Source organism: Ursus maritimus, unplaced genomic scaffold, assembly GCF_017311325.1.
Source record: "Ursus maritimus isolate PB19 unplaced genomic scaffold, ASM1731132v1 scaffold_35, whole genome shotgun sequence".
In the NCBI taxonomy this organism is placed as follows: Eukaryota; Metazoa; Chordata; class Mammalia; order Carnivora; family Ursidae; genus Ursus; species Ursus maritimus.
In genome coordinates, this window is record NW_024426119.1 from 11,673,592 (window position 1) to 11,688,402 (window position 14,811).

Genomic DNA, 14,811 nt, shown 5'->3' on the forward strand with positions numbered 1-14,811 from the left:
GTACTAAATATTAAAAAACTCAAACCCAATGACCACTTTGAAAGGACGATATATGGTCATAGGATGACTGCTATGTGCACATTAAAAGTCATAATGTAGGAAAACATGTAGTAACATGGAACAATGTTCATTACAGGTAGTGGGGGGGAATCAAGTCTACAAAAGAATACGCACAAGATGATACCAATTACATAAAACCCATACCCCCAACAAACCTAAATGCAAGTAAATAAAAAATGTTTGGAAGGTTATAGGTCAAATTGTCAATAACATCTTTTTTAATTTTTTTTAAAGATTTTATTTATTTATGTGACAGAGAGACAGCCAGCGAGAGAGGGAACACAAGCAGGGGGAGTGGGAGAGGAAGAAGCAGGCTCCCAGCGGAGGAGCCTGATGCAGGGCTCGATCCCATAACGCCGGGATCATGCTCTGAGCCAAAGGCAAACGCTCAACGACTGGCTACCCAGGCGCCCCCAAATTGTCAATATTTATCTCTGGATAGTAATTTTAATTTTTTTCAACTTTTCTGCATTTCCCAAAATGTGTGAAATAAAAGGTGATGGAGAATGTCATCTAGGACATTTTCCTGGTCAAGCATTTCCCTGGCTTCCTAGTGCTTTTTAAAAAAATTAACATATAACGTATTGTTTCAGGGGTACAGGTCTGTGATTCATCAGTCTTACACAATACACAGTCCAGCACCCCATCCCTCCCACCCTCCTCCACTCCAGCAGCCCTCCGTTTGTTTCCTGAGATTGAGTCTCTTATGGTTTGTCTGAAGGTTTTATTTATTTGTCAGAGAGAGCCTGGTTTCCTAGCTTTTGATCATACTCACACCCATCCCTCAATTCGTCCTCGACAGAAATATTTCAAGTCTGGCTCTCGAGGCTGCTTTTTCAGGCCCTAGCTGTGCGTTCTGGAAAGTGTAACTCTCAGAGGCGGGAAGGAGCCTGCGGGGAACTAAGCTCCGCAGCGAACCGGTGCTTCTCAGAAACTTTTCGGAGTGAAGCACACCCAAGGCAGAGCCGCAACCCGGAGAACTTCACCAGTCCCTTGAAAGCTGGATGCACGAGTATACGAAACTTTCATCATTTCGCGGACACGGGTTCACAGTTTTCATTAATGCTACTGGCTTTAATAAACGGGCCGACCCCTGCGGCACCGCAGAACCGCCGCAGAGCGGGGAAGGGGCGGCCCCCAGCGCCCGCCGGTTCGGCTACGCCACGGGGCTGGGGCGGCCTAAGTCCCAGGCGGTTTCCTCGCCGGGCCACACCACCCAAGCCTGGGCCCGGGCACCACCTGTCCGAGGCGGAGCCCTAGGGCCGGCGACCCTGGCCCAGGAGTCCCCCAGGCTCGCGCCGTCCGGGCCTTCGGAACGAGGGGCACTCAGAACCCGCCGCGGCCGGCGACCCCACCACCGAGAGGAGCGCCTAGAGCTGCCGGCCGCCCGCTGGCCCCGCCGCTCCGCCCCGCCCAGCCTCCTCTATCCCGGAAGTTGACGCCGCCGGCCCGATCGCGTGCTGCTCGCTCGGGGTGTCGCCTTAGAGATCGGGACCGGCTGGGATTGCGAAAGGGTCAACATGCCTGTGAGTTGTTTACTTTCTGGCTTTCCGTTTGTTTCGGGCTTCTCTGTCGGGGGGTCCCGGGGGCGGGTTTGCCGACTCCTCGGCGGCCCGGGGAGGGGTCCCTGTCGCGCGTGGCGGACTTGTCGGGACTTGCCCGGGCAGCGCGGCGCGTCGGGCCCTGTTCTGGCCGTGGGGCGGGGAGGACCCGGGGCCGCGCTGGGCTCAGGTCTGGAGTCAGTGGCTAGGAGGGGACAGCTCCCCGGGTTAGGGTGACACTCAGCCTTCTTGGGTTTTGGTGGGCGCCCGTGAGACTGTAATCCTTCCAGTCTTTTTGCTTTTCTTGCGTTGGTTGGTTCTCGCCCCCTCTCGGAAGCGATTTTCTGTTGGTTTCCTTTTTAAAAACTGTTTTCGCAGTTGCGTTACATGTTAACTCCGTCAAGGACAGTCACGCTTCAGCCGCTCGGAGTTTTGTCGGATCAGATGTTGAACCCCAGGGGCAGGGGACAGAAATCTCCCCAGCGCTGGCGCTCTCCGGTCCACCTCAGCGGTTTCTACTCCCAGCGCCTGCAGGGTTGGGTCAAGTTCTCACCTAGCTCCACAGTGTTGTTTTTATTGGAGACTAGTACTCAGTTGAGTAAAGAACAACGGGATTAACCGTACCATATGCTTCTCGATCGTCATAGTTTCTTTACCCGGACTTGGGGAACACAAGCATTATAAGAAGTATTGATTAAAGTTACTTAACAGGCTAAATAAATAACATCTGGCGTGTTGCCTCTGCTGAGTATGACTTATTCCTTATTTTGCATGTATATTTCACATATGGTTAAATCTGCCAGCATTGTGGATTCCTTCTAGCAATAATAGTATGCTTTTTTATTCAGTTGGCTAGAGATTTACTACACCCGTCCTTGGAAGAGGAAAAGAAAAAGCATAAAAAGAAACGGCTAGTTCAGAGCCCAAATTCCTATTTTATGGATGTAAAATGTCCAGGTAAAATTTCAAATCTTAATTCCTCTCCCAAGGAAAATTTCTGAAGGGATTGCTAGTGTGGTGTGTATGTTTAGATAGATACGTTAGGACCTTTTGTTGAGTAGAAGTGGGGTCAAAGAATTGGAAATGCCAAAAGGGACGTTTTCCTAATAAACTATTCAAACCATTGTAGAAAGATTGGGGGGGGGGTTGACGATGGGGATATGACATTTGATTTACTAAGTCGTTAAGCTGTTCAGATGATTAATTTTCTTTTTCATGATGCAGTGAAAGTGTGTTGATTCTTTCGTGTTAATCTGTGCTACCCAGTTTGGTGGCCATTAGCCATATGTAACTACTGAGCACTTGAAATGTGGTTTGTCAAAGTGGAAAATACTCTTTTAAGTGTAAAATATACACTGGAGTTTTAAGATGTAGCACACACATATAAAAACCATATTGATTAACATGTTGAAGTGGTAATACTAATTTGGAAATGCCAAGTTCAATAAAAAATATTATTAATTTCACCTGTTGGCTTTTTAAAACATTTTCTATGTGCCTGGAAGAGTTTAAGTTAAATATGTGGCTTGCTATTTACACAGCACTAAAGTTCTTCATCTTTTACAAGGTCTTTACTAGAAATAGGTGAACAATAGGCTTTATTTTCTTCTGCTTTTCACTTTTAACATTGCCCTTTTTCTAGGTTGCTACAAGATTACCACGGTTTTCAGCCATGCTCAGACGGTGGTTCTTTGTGTAGGCTGTTCAACAGTGTTGTGCCAGCCAACAGGAGGAAAGGCCAGACTCACAGAGGGTATTCATTTAGCATTTTCTAACCCACTGATGAGGTTTTATGGTTATAAATGTCTACCGTTATTAAAAACCAGTTTAAAAGAAATCTTAAATTCATTATTACCAAAAAAATTTGATCTTTCGTTGTATGCTCTTTTAGTAAAGAGTGCCCTTCTCAAAACCAGTTTAAAAGAAATCTTAAATTCATTATTACCAAAAAAATTTGATCTTTCGTTGTATGCTCTTTCAGTAAAGAGTGCCCTTCTCAAATAAGTTTATACCTTTGGTTTTGCAAAGAACTCATTTAACTATTGTTTTTCTTAGTTTGGAACACGTACTTCTCTGTAGTTATTTAGTTTGCTTAATTTGGAATATTAAACATAAATCAGAATGGAGCAAAAGAATAAGTACATACAATAGGACATAATGGATTTTTAAAACCGCAGAATTTTAAAAATTCTCTTGTAAATATTTTGTTTCATATGTATTTGACACATTTTACTGAAGACAGTTTTTATCATTGCTAGCTAGGCAACAGATAACTAAGGTATAAATTAAAATGCCAGGAGTTTAATTTTGCAGAGCACCTACTTAATGGCTAAATAAAAATCCCATCTTATTTATTTAGTTTTTTAAAGATTTTATTTTTAAGTAATTTCTACACCCAACGTGAGGCTCAAACCTAAAACCCCGAGATCGAGAGTCACCTGCTCTACCAACTGAGCTAGTCAGGTGCCTGTAAAAAACCCCATTTTAATTCCTCTTTCACTTTTGTGCAGTAAGAAAAAAAGTAATTATGTATATTGTTTTCCATAGTGGTTCTTATAGATTCATAATTCCATAATGATATTTGAAATTTGTTTGTGATATTTTGGGGGTGTTGTGAATTCCATGTTGTTCTCACCGGAAGAGTTGTAAGTAGATTGGCAACGAATCCAAGATCTATTTTGTGTGACCTGGTGAGATCTAAGTACAAAGTCAGCATATGATGTTTAAGTGCAGTATTGCTCTCAAAAGTATACTTGTAAGATTTTTTAAACCTTTATATCATGTCATGATCTTGGAGTTTTGTGCCAATGGATGCTTAATAGGGTATTCGAGTTTTCCTAATAGATTTGAAGAGAATTCTAATCAAAATCAGTTTCTTAGGAAAGTAATTTAGAATAATTCCTAAAAATTAAGATTGCATTTTTCTGACAGGTTGGATTAAAGTTTTAACTGTTGGATTTAGATTCTTATGTGATCTCCAATATAGCATTTGAGAAACAGAAATAACAGTTATAGTCACATCACGATAAATTCAAATATACAAGAATTATTATAGTAAATTTCTGGCATAAAAGGATAAATAACCTATATGTGAATATTATTCTGGTATTCCTAAAACTTAGTTTTTTTTACTGAAACAGTACTTCTTGTCATTAAAACTATAGCAGAGATAGTGTACAGTTGTGTTTAACATGCTCTTGTCATTCCTTTGCAGGGTGTTCGTTTAGAAGAAAGCAGCACTGACGATGCACACAACCTCTTGAGTCTGTGTTATATCGCAGAAAGCCTTATCAGTTCAGTAATTCCAGTTAATCTACCAAGATAATGGAATTATGTTTAATTTTGTAAGGTTTACAACAGTGATCTCCTATTTTGGTGTCAGTTTTTCAATAAAGTTTTGATTATGGGCAAATTCCCCTTCTTTTTTTTTAGTGTGTGTGAATATGCTGTTTATGTATACCATGTGTGAGTTTGGTATAAACATTTAAAAAAGTGTATTCTGATTAGTTTGTCTCATTTCAGGACTAGAAACCGTAAATATTTGATCATCAGTCCTTTTCCAAATTACTGTGAGTGGGCTAAATAATTAAAAAATGGAAAGAAGTCCATTATTTGTTAATTCTAGATACAGTTTTGCCATTGTAACTATGGAAACACATGTATAGAAGTACATATTTAATGCAGTAACAATCAGTATAATTACACAGTAATTACAGTGTAATGCCGTGGATTTATGTGGCCCTAACATATTGCATAATTTAGTAGATAACTGCAGCTGGGGTCTGAATTGTAGGAAGCACTTTCTGGGGTAGGAAATTTGAGAGGAGGCATCAGGAGTAGCATGATTACCCCCAGATGTCTCGGCTGAGAATGGTAGATGACGTGGAATTCTCTGGTCCAGACAATGAGTGTTCCTGACTACAGATGTGTGCTGAGTGGCTCTGGTGTACTTGCCTTTTTTTTTTTTTTTTTTAAGATTCTATTTATTTATTTATTTGACACACAGAGCTAGTAAGAGAGAGCACAAGCAGGGGGAGCAGCAGGCAGAGGCAGAGGGAGAAATAGGCTCCCTGCTGATCAAGGAGCCAGATGCGGGGTTTGATCCCAGGACTCTGGGATCATGACCTGAGCCGAAGGCAGATACTTAACCGACTGAGCCACCCAGGCACCCCTGGTGTACTTGCTTTTTAATCACAGCAATGGCTCTAAACCCAGCTTCACAAAGATAGGACATCATCAAAAGGAATGTTGTGCCATATAATGTAACTGAACTAGCTGGAACTAGAATTAGGCATGATATCCCAAAGGTATCAAGTATCAATGTTTTTCCTAATGGTGCTCCAACTCACCTTAGCTTGCATAGTTTAGGAATCTTGGCCCCAAGGAGACCCAGTGGATATGACAGGCTATTGATATGGAAAGGAGCAAAACCTATGATAATTAACTTAGAGGGCAAATCCCTGAAAATTTCCTTGGAAGTATCACTGAAAGAGGCTTGTACTTGGAAGAACATATCCAAGGATTAAGTTATGGAGATACTTGGCACTGGGAAGTGAATGGTGTATTGAGTTTTATCTCATTATTAATCTAAACAGTCTTGCTGGGCTTGAAAAATACTACTACACTAGGACTTACAAACTTCAAAGTCTGCCACATACTTTGTTATTTACTGATTGTTTTTCTTTAATACTATTATTTATATTGACTTTGTTTTTTTAATGTAAACATTTTTTTTTTTTTTAAGATTTTACTTTTAAGTAATCTATGCCCAATGTGGGGCTTGAACTTAAAACCCTTAGATCAAGAGTCACATGCTCCACCAACCAAGCCAGCCAGGTGCCCAGACATAAACATATTTTTAAAGGAAAACTTAAATTTCTCCTGTAAATAGAAAATCCAGTTACATAAAGATAAGTAAATAAAATGGAATTCTTGGCTTCCGACCTGTTCAGATGACTAATGGTTTCTTACCTGGTGTTCCTGGAAATCATCAGAAAAGGTTCTTCTTGTTCTTGGTCTTGGTCTTGTTCTTATTCCTCTTCTTCTTCTTCATATTATGTAGATACCATAAAATTCAACCTTTTGCAATGTAAAATGCAGTGGTTTTTAGTATATTCACAGGTTGTACAAACTGTCACCACTGGCTAATCCCGTAAGGAAACTCCATATTCATTAGCATTCCCCCCCCTTCCTCCCCCCAGCTCCTGGCAACCACTAATATGCTTTCTATCTCCATCAAATGGCCTATTCTGGACACTATGTAAATGGGCTCATTTAATATGTGTCCTTGTGTGTCTGGTTTCTTTGACTTAGCACAATGTTTAAGATGGCCATCACACTAGCATGTATCACTACTTCATTCCTTTTTATGACTGAATAATACTCTGTTGTAAGAATATATATTTTGTTTATCCATTCATCAGTTGATGGACATTGAGTTGTTTTCATTTTTTGGCTACTTTGAACATGTATGTACACTTTTTTATGTAGACGTCTTTTAAATTCTCTTGGGTTATATACCTAGAAGTAGAATTGCCAGGTTATAGTAATTCTGTGTTTAGATTTTTGAGGAATTGCCTATTATCCAAACAGGCTGCACCATCTTACATTCCAGCAAGTCATACACAAGGGTTATAATTTCTCCACATCCTCACCAACACTTGTTTTTGATCGTAGCCACCTTAGTATGTGTGAAGAGCTATCTCGATTTGCATTTCCCTGATGATTAATTATGTTGACCATCTTTTTATGTGCTTACTGGCTATTCATATATCTTCTTTGGAGAAATGTCTATTCAGATCCTTTGCCCATTTTTAATTGGGTTGGGTTTTATTGCTGAGTTGTAGGAATTCTCACATATTCTAGATACAACACATATATACGATTTTCTCCCATTCTGTGAGTTGTCTTCATCTTTGTCTTCAGAAAAACAAGCATCTTTAATTTTAATGAAGTCTAATTTATCTATTTTTGTTGTTTCTTTTTTTTTAATGTTTTTTTATTATGTTAGTCACCATACAGTACATCCCTGGTTTTTGATGTAAAGTTCGATGATTCATTAGTTGGCGTATAACACTCAGTGCACCATGCAATACGTGCCCTCCTTACTACCCATCACCAGCCTATCCCATTCCCCCACCCCCTCCCCTCTAAAGCCCTCAGTTTGTTTCTCAGAGTCCATAGTCTCTCATGCTTCATTCCCCCTCTGATTACCCCCCTTTCTTTATCCCTTTCTTCTCCTACCGATCTTCCTACTTCTTATGTTCCATACATGAGTGAAGCCATATGATAATTGTCTTTCTCTGCTTGACTTATTTCACTTAGCACTATCTCCTCCAGTGCCGTCCATGTTGCAGCAAATGTTGAGAACTCGTTCTTTCTGATAGCTGAGTAATATTCCATTGCATATATGGACCACAACTTCTTAATCCAGTCATCTGTTGAAGGGCATCTCAGCTCCTTCCACAATTTAGCTATTGTGGACAATGCTGCTATGAGTATTGGGGTGCATATGGCCCTTCTCTTCACTACGTCTGTATCTTTGGGGTAAATACCCAGTAGTGCAATGGCTGGGTCATAGGGTAGCTCAATTTTTAACTTTTTAAGGGACCTCCACACTGTTTTCCAGAGTGGCTGTACCAACTTGCATTCCCACCAACAATGTAGGAGGGATCCCCTTTCTCCATATCCTCTCCAACAATTGTTGTTTTTTAAAGATTTTATTTATTTGACAGAGAGAGAGACAGCCAGCAAGAGAGGAAACACAAGCAGGGGGAGTGGGAGAGGAAGAAGCAGGCTCCCAGCGGAGCAGGGAGCTCGATGTGGGGCTCAATCCCAGGACCCTGGGATCACTCCCTGAGCCAAAGGCAGACGCTTAACGACTGAGCCACCCAGGTGCCCCGCATTTGCTTTTTTATAACAAAATATTCTCCATATTAGAAGTATGGCTAAATATAGTTGGAATATAGTTTCCTGTTGCTGCTGTAACAGAACAGCATAAACTTAAAGAATCATCTCTCTCTCTAAAAACAAAAAATACAAAAAACAAACTTATTATCTTACAGTTTTGGAGGTCAGAAGACCAAAATGGCTAAAATCAAGGTATCAGTGTGGCCATGTTCCTTCTGGGGGCTCTAGGAGGAGATCTGTTTCCTTGTCTTTTCCAGCTTCTAGAAGCTGCCTGCATTCCTTGGTCTATGACCCCACATCCTCCTACCTCTACTTATGTCTTCACGTCTCAACCTTCCTTTTACTATTTTTTTAAACATTTATTTGAGAGAGAGAGAGAGAGAGATTGTGCATGTGAGCAGGGGCAGGGCCAGAGGGAGAGGGAGAGAAAACTTTGAGCAGACTCCCCACTGAGCACAGAGCCTGACCTGGGGCTCAATCCCAGGACCCTGAGATCATGACCTGAGCCCAAATCAAGAGTCAGATGCCCAACCAAATGATCCACCCAGGCTCCCCTATTCTCCTCTTATAAGGACACTTGTGATTACACTGGGCTCACCCAGAAAATCCAGGACAATCTCCCTATCCAGGATCCTTAATTTAATTATATTTGCAATGTCCCTTTTGCTAAGTAAGGTAACCTATTCACAGGTGCTGGGATTAGGACATCAGTAGGGGGCCACCATTCGCCTATCACAGAATACCAAATTTTAAAATGCTGTCCCAGATTTGAAACCGTCAAAAAAACTAAGAGGCAGCCCATGGAATGGGAGAATATGTTTGCAAATGATGCTACAGATAAAAGACTGGTATCCAAGATCTACAAAGAACTTCTCAAACTCAATACACAAGAAACAAATAAACAAATCATAAAATGGCCAGATTTGAGAACAGATTCTGAAAGGATGAGGTTATTCATCCCCTAATCCATTCCAGTGGCTAATGGTTGCGTGACCTCCGGCAAAATAAGAATAATTTCTACCTAATAGGGTTTTTTGAAGATAAAATGAGGTAATATACAAAGTGCTTAGCACAATGCCTAACACATAATAAGCACATTGTTAATAATATTTTTAAATAAAAATGGATACTATTAAAAATCAAGTACTTTCAAGTTCTATTTCTTTCCCAAATTATTTACCCATTTCATTACCACATTAGAGCAAAGTTAACTATTTTTTCTTAAAAGAAAGCAAGCTCTACATCACGTGGGGCTCGAATTCACAGCCCTTAGACCAAGAGTCACATGCTGCACCGAGCCAGCCAGACACCGGTGAGCACAGCTACGTTAACTATCGCTGCAAAGCAAACCACCCCCAAATTTAACGACTTAAATTAATGGTGATTTATTTTTTCTCATGATTCTGTGGGTTGGTCTCACCTGGGCTCACTCATGCACTTGCCTTCAGCTAGAGGCTCTCCTGGACTGGAAGGTCTAAACGTTTGGCTTTAGTCACAGGCCTGGCGGCGGTGCTGGTTGTCAGCTAGGGCATCTCGGTTCTCCTTTGTGTGGCCTCCCATGCTCCAGTAAACCAATCCCCCTTCTTTACATGGCTGTTTGGGGGCAGTATTTTCAGAGGGGAAGCTGGAAGGGCTCTTAAAGCCTATGTTCTGGAACTTCTGCAACACCATTTCCACCACATTCTATAGGTCAAAGCAAGTCACAAGGCCAGCCTAGATTCAAGAGAGTGGAGAAACAGACTCCACCTTTGGCTGGGAAGAAAGGTAAAACCAACAACACAAAGGAGTACGCACAATGGAACGAGAGGAATTTATGGCCATTAAAAAAATACCCCACTTTGGGAGAACTTTGAGGTTACTCATTTCCTAATCCACAAACATGTCCACAATAAATTCTTAAAGAAATGCTTAATCATTTCCCCTATTCTGGATGAGCACAGACTATAGGTGGGAAATTTACATTAGAGAAAATCAAAATGGCTAATGAGCATATGAAAATATGTCTAATTTCACCAACAATAGGTAAATGCAAGTAAAAACAATCAGATACCATTTCCCATTCACTGTATGGTCCAAAATTAAAAGTTACTGTTGGCATACAAACAACAGAATTAAGTTCAACCATAAAGAATTGTCCCTACTCAAATATTTTTGACCTACAAAAACAATTTCATATGGTTCAACCAAGAAAAGGATGTTCCTTACAGCATTGCCTATTTAAAAAAAAAATCTGCCAATAAGAAAACAGTATGTGAGATAGTCATACAATGTAGTATTTTATAGCAATTAAAATAGACTGACCAGATCACAAAACAATGTTAAATTTAAAAAGGGAATGTAGAAAACATGTATACTATGATGCTATTTGTATAACTGTAACTAATACAAATGAACACTAAGATTAGGTATGGACACACACATGGCTGTGAGAGAACTAAACAAGGGATTGGAAGGGACACCCCAACTCCTGATAGCTGTTGCCTGTAAGGGAATATGGGCGGGAACTTTGGGTGGCAGTTAAAGGGGTCTTCAGTTTATATAGCTCTTATGTTTTATCTATTATTTTTTAATAAAGAAGATGTAACTAAATGTTAACATTTTAGGGTATTGAGACCATACCGAGTATCTGCCATGTGAATCTTTTGGGCTTTCTGGTATTTTCTTTTCAATTTCACAAAATAAAAGACCAGTTTGATACAGGAAGGTAAAGCAAATCATTTGTAGCTAACGATTGCCCTGACAACTTATAAATTACAGAAAACAAACAAACACCCAAACACAAGAAACTTGTGCCAAGTTCTTTCACCCAATATTAAGGATCAGCCACTCCAGAGATACCACTTTGGGAGATAAATAAATTTATCAATACCATTTCTAACAATATTAAGTGAGAAAAGAAGTTATCATGGCAAAAATACCTGAAACGGGAATTCTTAATCTAGGGTCAGTAAATCCCTGACATTTGCGTATCACCTCATTTTCTGAGAAAGTTCCCAGGTCTTCTCAGAGCTTCAAGAATCCTAAAAAAGATGAACAATAACGAAAGCAATTGCCTTGCTCATAATACACATTCACTGAACTCATGGGGCTCTTCATGCTCTGTGGGTCCTCCCGCACCTGTCGTTCAGTCACGGTGCACTTCTCCCTGACACCCAGACAATGCTCTTGCCTCATCCTTTTCCCCCAATTTAAATGTCCCCTCTTTGGAGCCTCCAAGCAGTTCACTCTGTGGTCTGTGCAAAGTTCAAAGCTTAAATTGATATCAAATTAGAAACATGGCTCTTTCAATATCAGAAACATTTTCAAAATTATAATTCCATTTGCCTTTAGTCAGAATATATTTTAAAATTTAAACGATAAATTTAATCTAATAAATTAAAGGAAGGAATGACCTTTTTGTTTCTCAAAAACAGCACCGATGGAAAACTTCAACAAATACAAATATAAGACATAGAGATCAGAAGCCAGAAAGACATCAGGAAATGAAACGCATCTGTTTTAGGGAGCTGCTTTCTCTATACGTCAACCAACTAAGAATTATCCATCTATTTACATTTATAGATCAAAATGGAAAAGTGAAGAAATAGGCTTAGGGCTCAGAAATACAGAAAACCCCTCCTTTAGTAGAGTGTAGAAAAACTTTGATTTCTTCTTGAATTTTCCTGAATTCAGTGTAATCCCAATATATTCATCTATGGCTGCTACAACAAAATTCCCTAAGATGTCAACACTAACAAGCCATCTGTGGAGCCAGTCTCCCACACTGAGTCAGGGTGGGTCTGTGTGATCACTATAATTTGGTATAAGCAATGGTGTATGTCTTCCAAGGCTAGATAATAGAAGACATTGTCGTATTTGCCTTGTTCTCTCTTCAATTACTCAATTTGGGGGAAGTTACAGGACAGTCAAACAGATCTATGGAGAGATCCATGTGGTGAGAAACTGAGATCTCTTGCCTTAAGCCAGCAAGCAGTGGAGGCCTCTTGCCTATAGCCCATGGGCGAACCATACTAAAATAAGGTCCTTTAGCCCTGAGCAAGCCTTCAGAGGACTGAAGCTCTTGCTGATATCTTGTCTGCAATCGTAGGATACACCCTGAGCTAGAACTATTCAGCTGCTTCCAAACTTACGAAACACAGAAATTGTGAGACAGGATAATTTGTTACATAATAGATTCCTGATGCACATTATACTAAATGAAAGAAGCCAGACACAAAAGACCACATATTTGTAGGATTCTATTGATATGAAATGTCCATAATAGGCAAATCCAAAGAGACAGAAAGTAGGTTGGTGGTTTCCAGGGTCTCGAAAGGGAAAGGACTAGGGAGCAAATGCTAATGGGTAGGAGACTGCTTTTTTTGGGTGAAGATGTTCCAGAACTGAATGGATATACACCTTGTGAATATACTAAAAACCACTGAATCATACACGTTAAAGTATGTGAATTTTGAATTATATCTGAAATATGTATTTTTTAAGTTATAGATTTGTTACCTGGAAGTAGAGTGAGGCTGTAACAAAAACCTAAAACATGGGAGTGGATTTGGAACAGAGTAGTGGTTGGAAGATGGAGTGAAGTCTTTTGAAGAGAGCACCAGTGAAAGCCCCAGGAGTCTTGAAGAAACTGTTTAGAAGTACGATGGCCTTTGCAGAGGCTGCAGGTGCGGACTTAAAGGAGAGTAAGGAAAATCTTATTGGAAATCGGAGGAAAAGGAATTCTAATTTTGTAGTGGTGGCAAGTTTAGCAACACTGTTGCCTGCAGGGACACGGAAAGTAGATGTGCCCAATGAACTGGGTGAGCCACCTGAGATGTCCAGTGTTGAATGTGTCTCCTGGCTTCTTCCTGCTGCTTATACTGAAATGCATGAGACATTAGCTAACGAAGGACTACTAGACAAAAAGAATCAATAATGGATGGTTTGGAAAATTCCCAGACTCTCCAGATGGCGAATGAAGCTCAAACGACGTCAAGACAAGATAAAATTTAGGGCACTTCCAGCATAACAAGGTTTAAAATGAAGCTGAAGGGGCACCTGGGTGGCTCAGTTGGTTAAGCAACTGACTCTTGGTTTCGGCTCAGGTCGTGATCTCAGGATGGTGAGATCGGCCCCACGTCAGGCTCTGGGCTCAGTGAGGAGTCTGCTTAAGTTCCTCTCTCCCTCTGCCTCTCCTTGCACTCACGCATGCTCTCTCTCCCTGTAAAATAAATAAATCTTAAAAAAATAAAATAAAATGAAGCTGAAGCTCTGACTAAAATCCTTTGACTGCTGAAAGAACCAAGATGGTGCCTCTGAGAGCTATATAAACAATAGGGTTTATTAGAAACAAGTGTTTTCTCCAATTGTATCTGCAGAATCCCAAGTTACAGAAGGGCTTTCTTTGGAGAGATGTGGTGGTATGCTTTTTGTTTACTAACACAAACCCCAAAGAAATTTGTAGGAGACTCACAAAGTTTAAACAAATGGTATTGGCAGAAACACTACTTAAACTGAAAGGAGAGATAGAGTACAAAAGAGGCCTTTGACCCTCCAAACTTACGCAAGCAGAAAGCAGGCTGAGAAAACCACTCAGCTACAAACACATGTTACCTTTCATGAAAAAATAATAAGCCAGAGGGCAGAACCAAGGGTCTGGAGAACATAGCCCAAGAGCCAAAAATTATCCCCAGGCCTGGAGTACTAATCAAGGAGCTGCCACCCTGTGTCTGGTTGGATTTCAGAACTGCTAGGACTGATGGACGTCTTCCAGTTCCCCACTTTCTAAAAGAGGAGGGTCCATAGCAATGACTGCATATGTTGTGCCATTGTACGTTGCACATGTGGGGAGCAGATAACTTGTCTTTATGTCACAGGACTTCAGATAAAGAGGCACTATACTTAAGGAGGCTCATCCACACCTAGACCTGATTCACATGGTAGTCTTGAGCTGACACCATAATGGAATGAAATCTCTGGAAAACTTGGGAAGAGGTAGGAAGGACATTAATCATTGGGGACCAGAGGTCAGACTGTGGTAGATGACCCCCAATGATCCCCACCTTGAGACATTCATACCCTGTGTAATCCCTCCAAGACTGTTATCAGGGTTGGTCTGTGAGATCTAAATTCTATAGCAAATGTGATGGTATGTGGTCTCTGAGGCTAGGTTATAAAAGACTTTGGCTTCTGCCTGGCTCATGGCTCTCTCTCCTGCCCTCCCCCTCTCTCTATGTCTCGAATCACTTCTCCGGGAAAAGCCAATTAACATGACATGAAGATACACAAGTAGTCCTATATAGAGGCCCACACGGAGGGAAAC

General features: G+C 40.7%; 1 protein-coding gene across 1 annotated transcript; it reads left to right on the forward strand.

Annotated features, from left to right (window-relative positions):
- Positions 1-1,428: 1,428 nt before the first annotated feature.
- Positions 1,429-5,013, forward strand: RPS27L (ribosomal protein S27 like). Its single transcript, XM_040620541.1, has 4 exons — positions 1,429-1,586; positions 2,450-2,558; positions 3,244-3,354; positions 4,816-5,013. The coding sequence occupies exons 1-4, from the start codon at positions 1,581-1,583 to the stop codon at positions 4,842-4,844; spliced, it is 255 nt and encodes an 84-aa protein (XP_040476475.1). The 5' UTR covers positions 1,429-1,580; the 3' UTR covers positions 4,845-5,013.
- Positions 5,014-14,811: the final 9,798 nt, after the last annotated feature.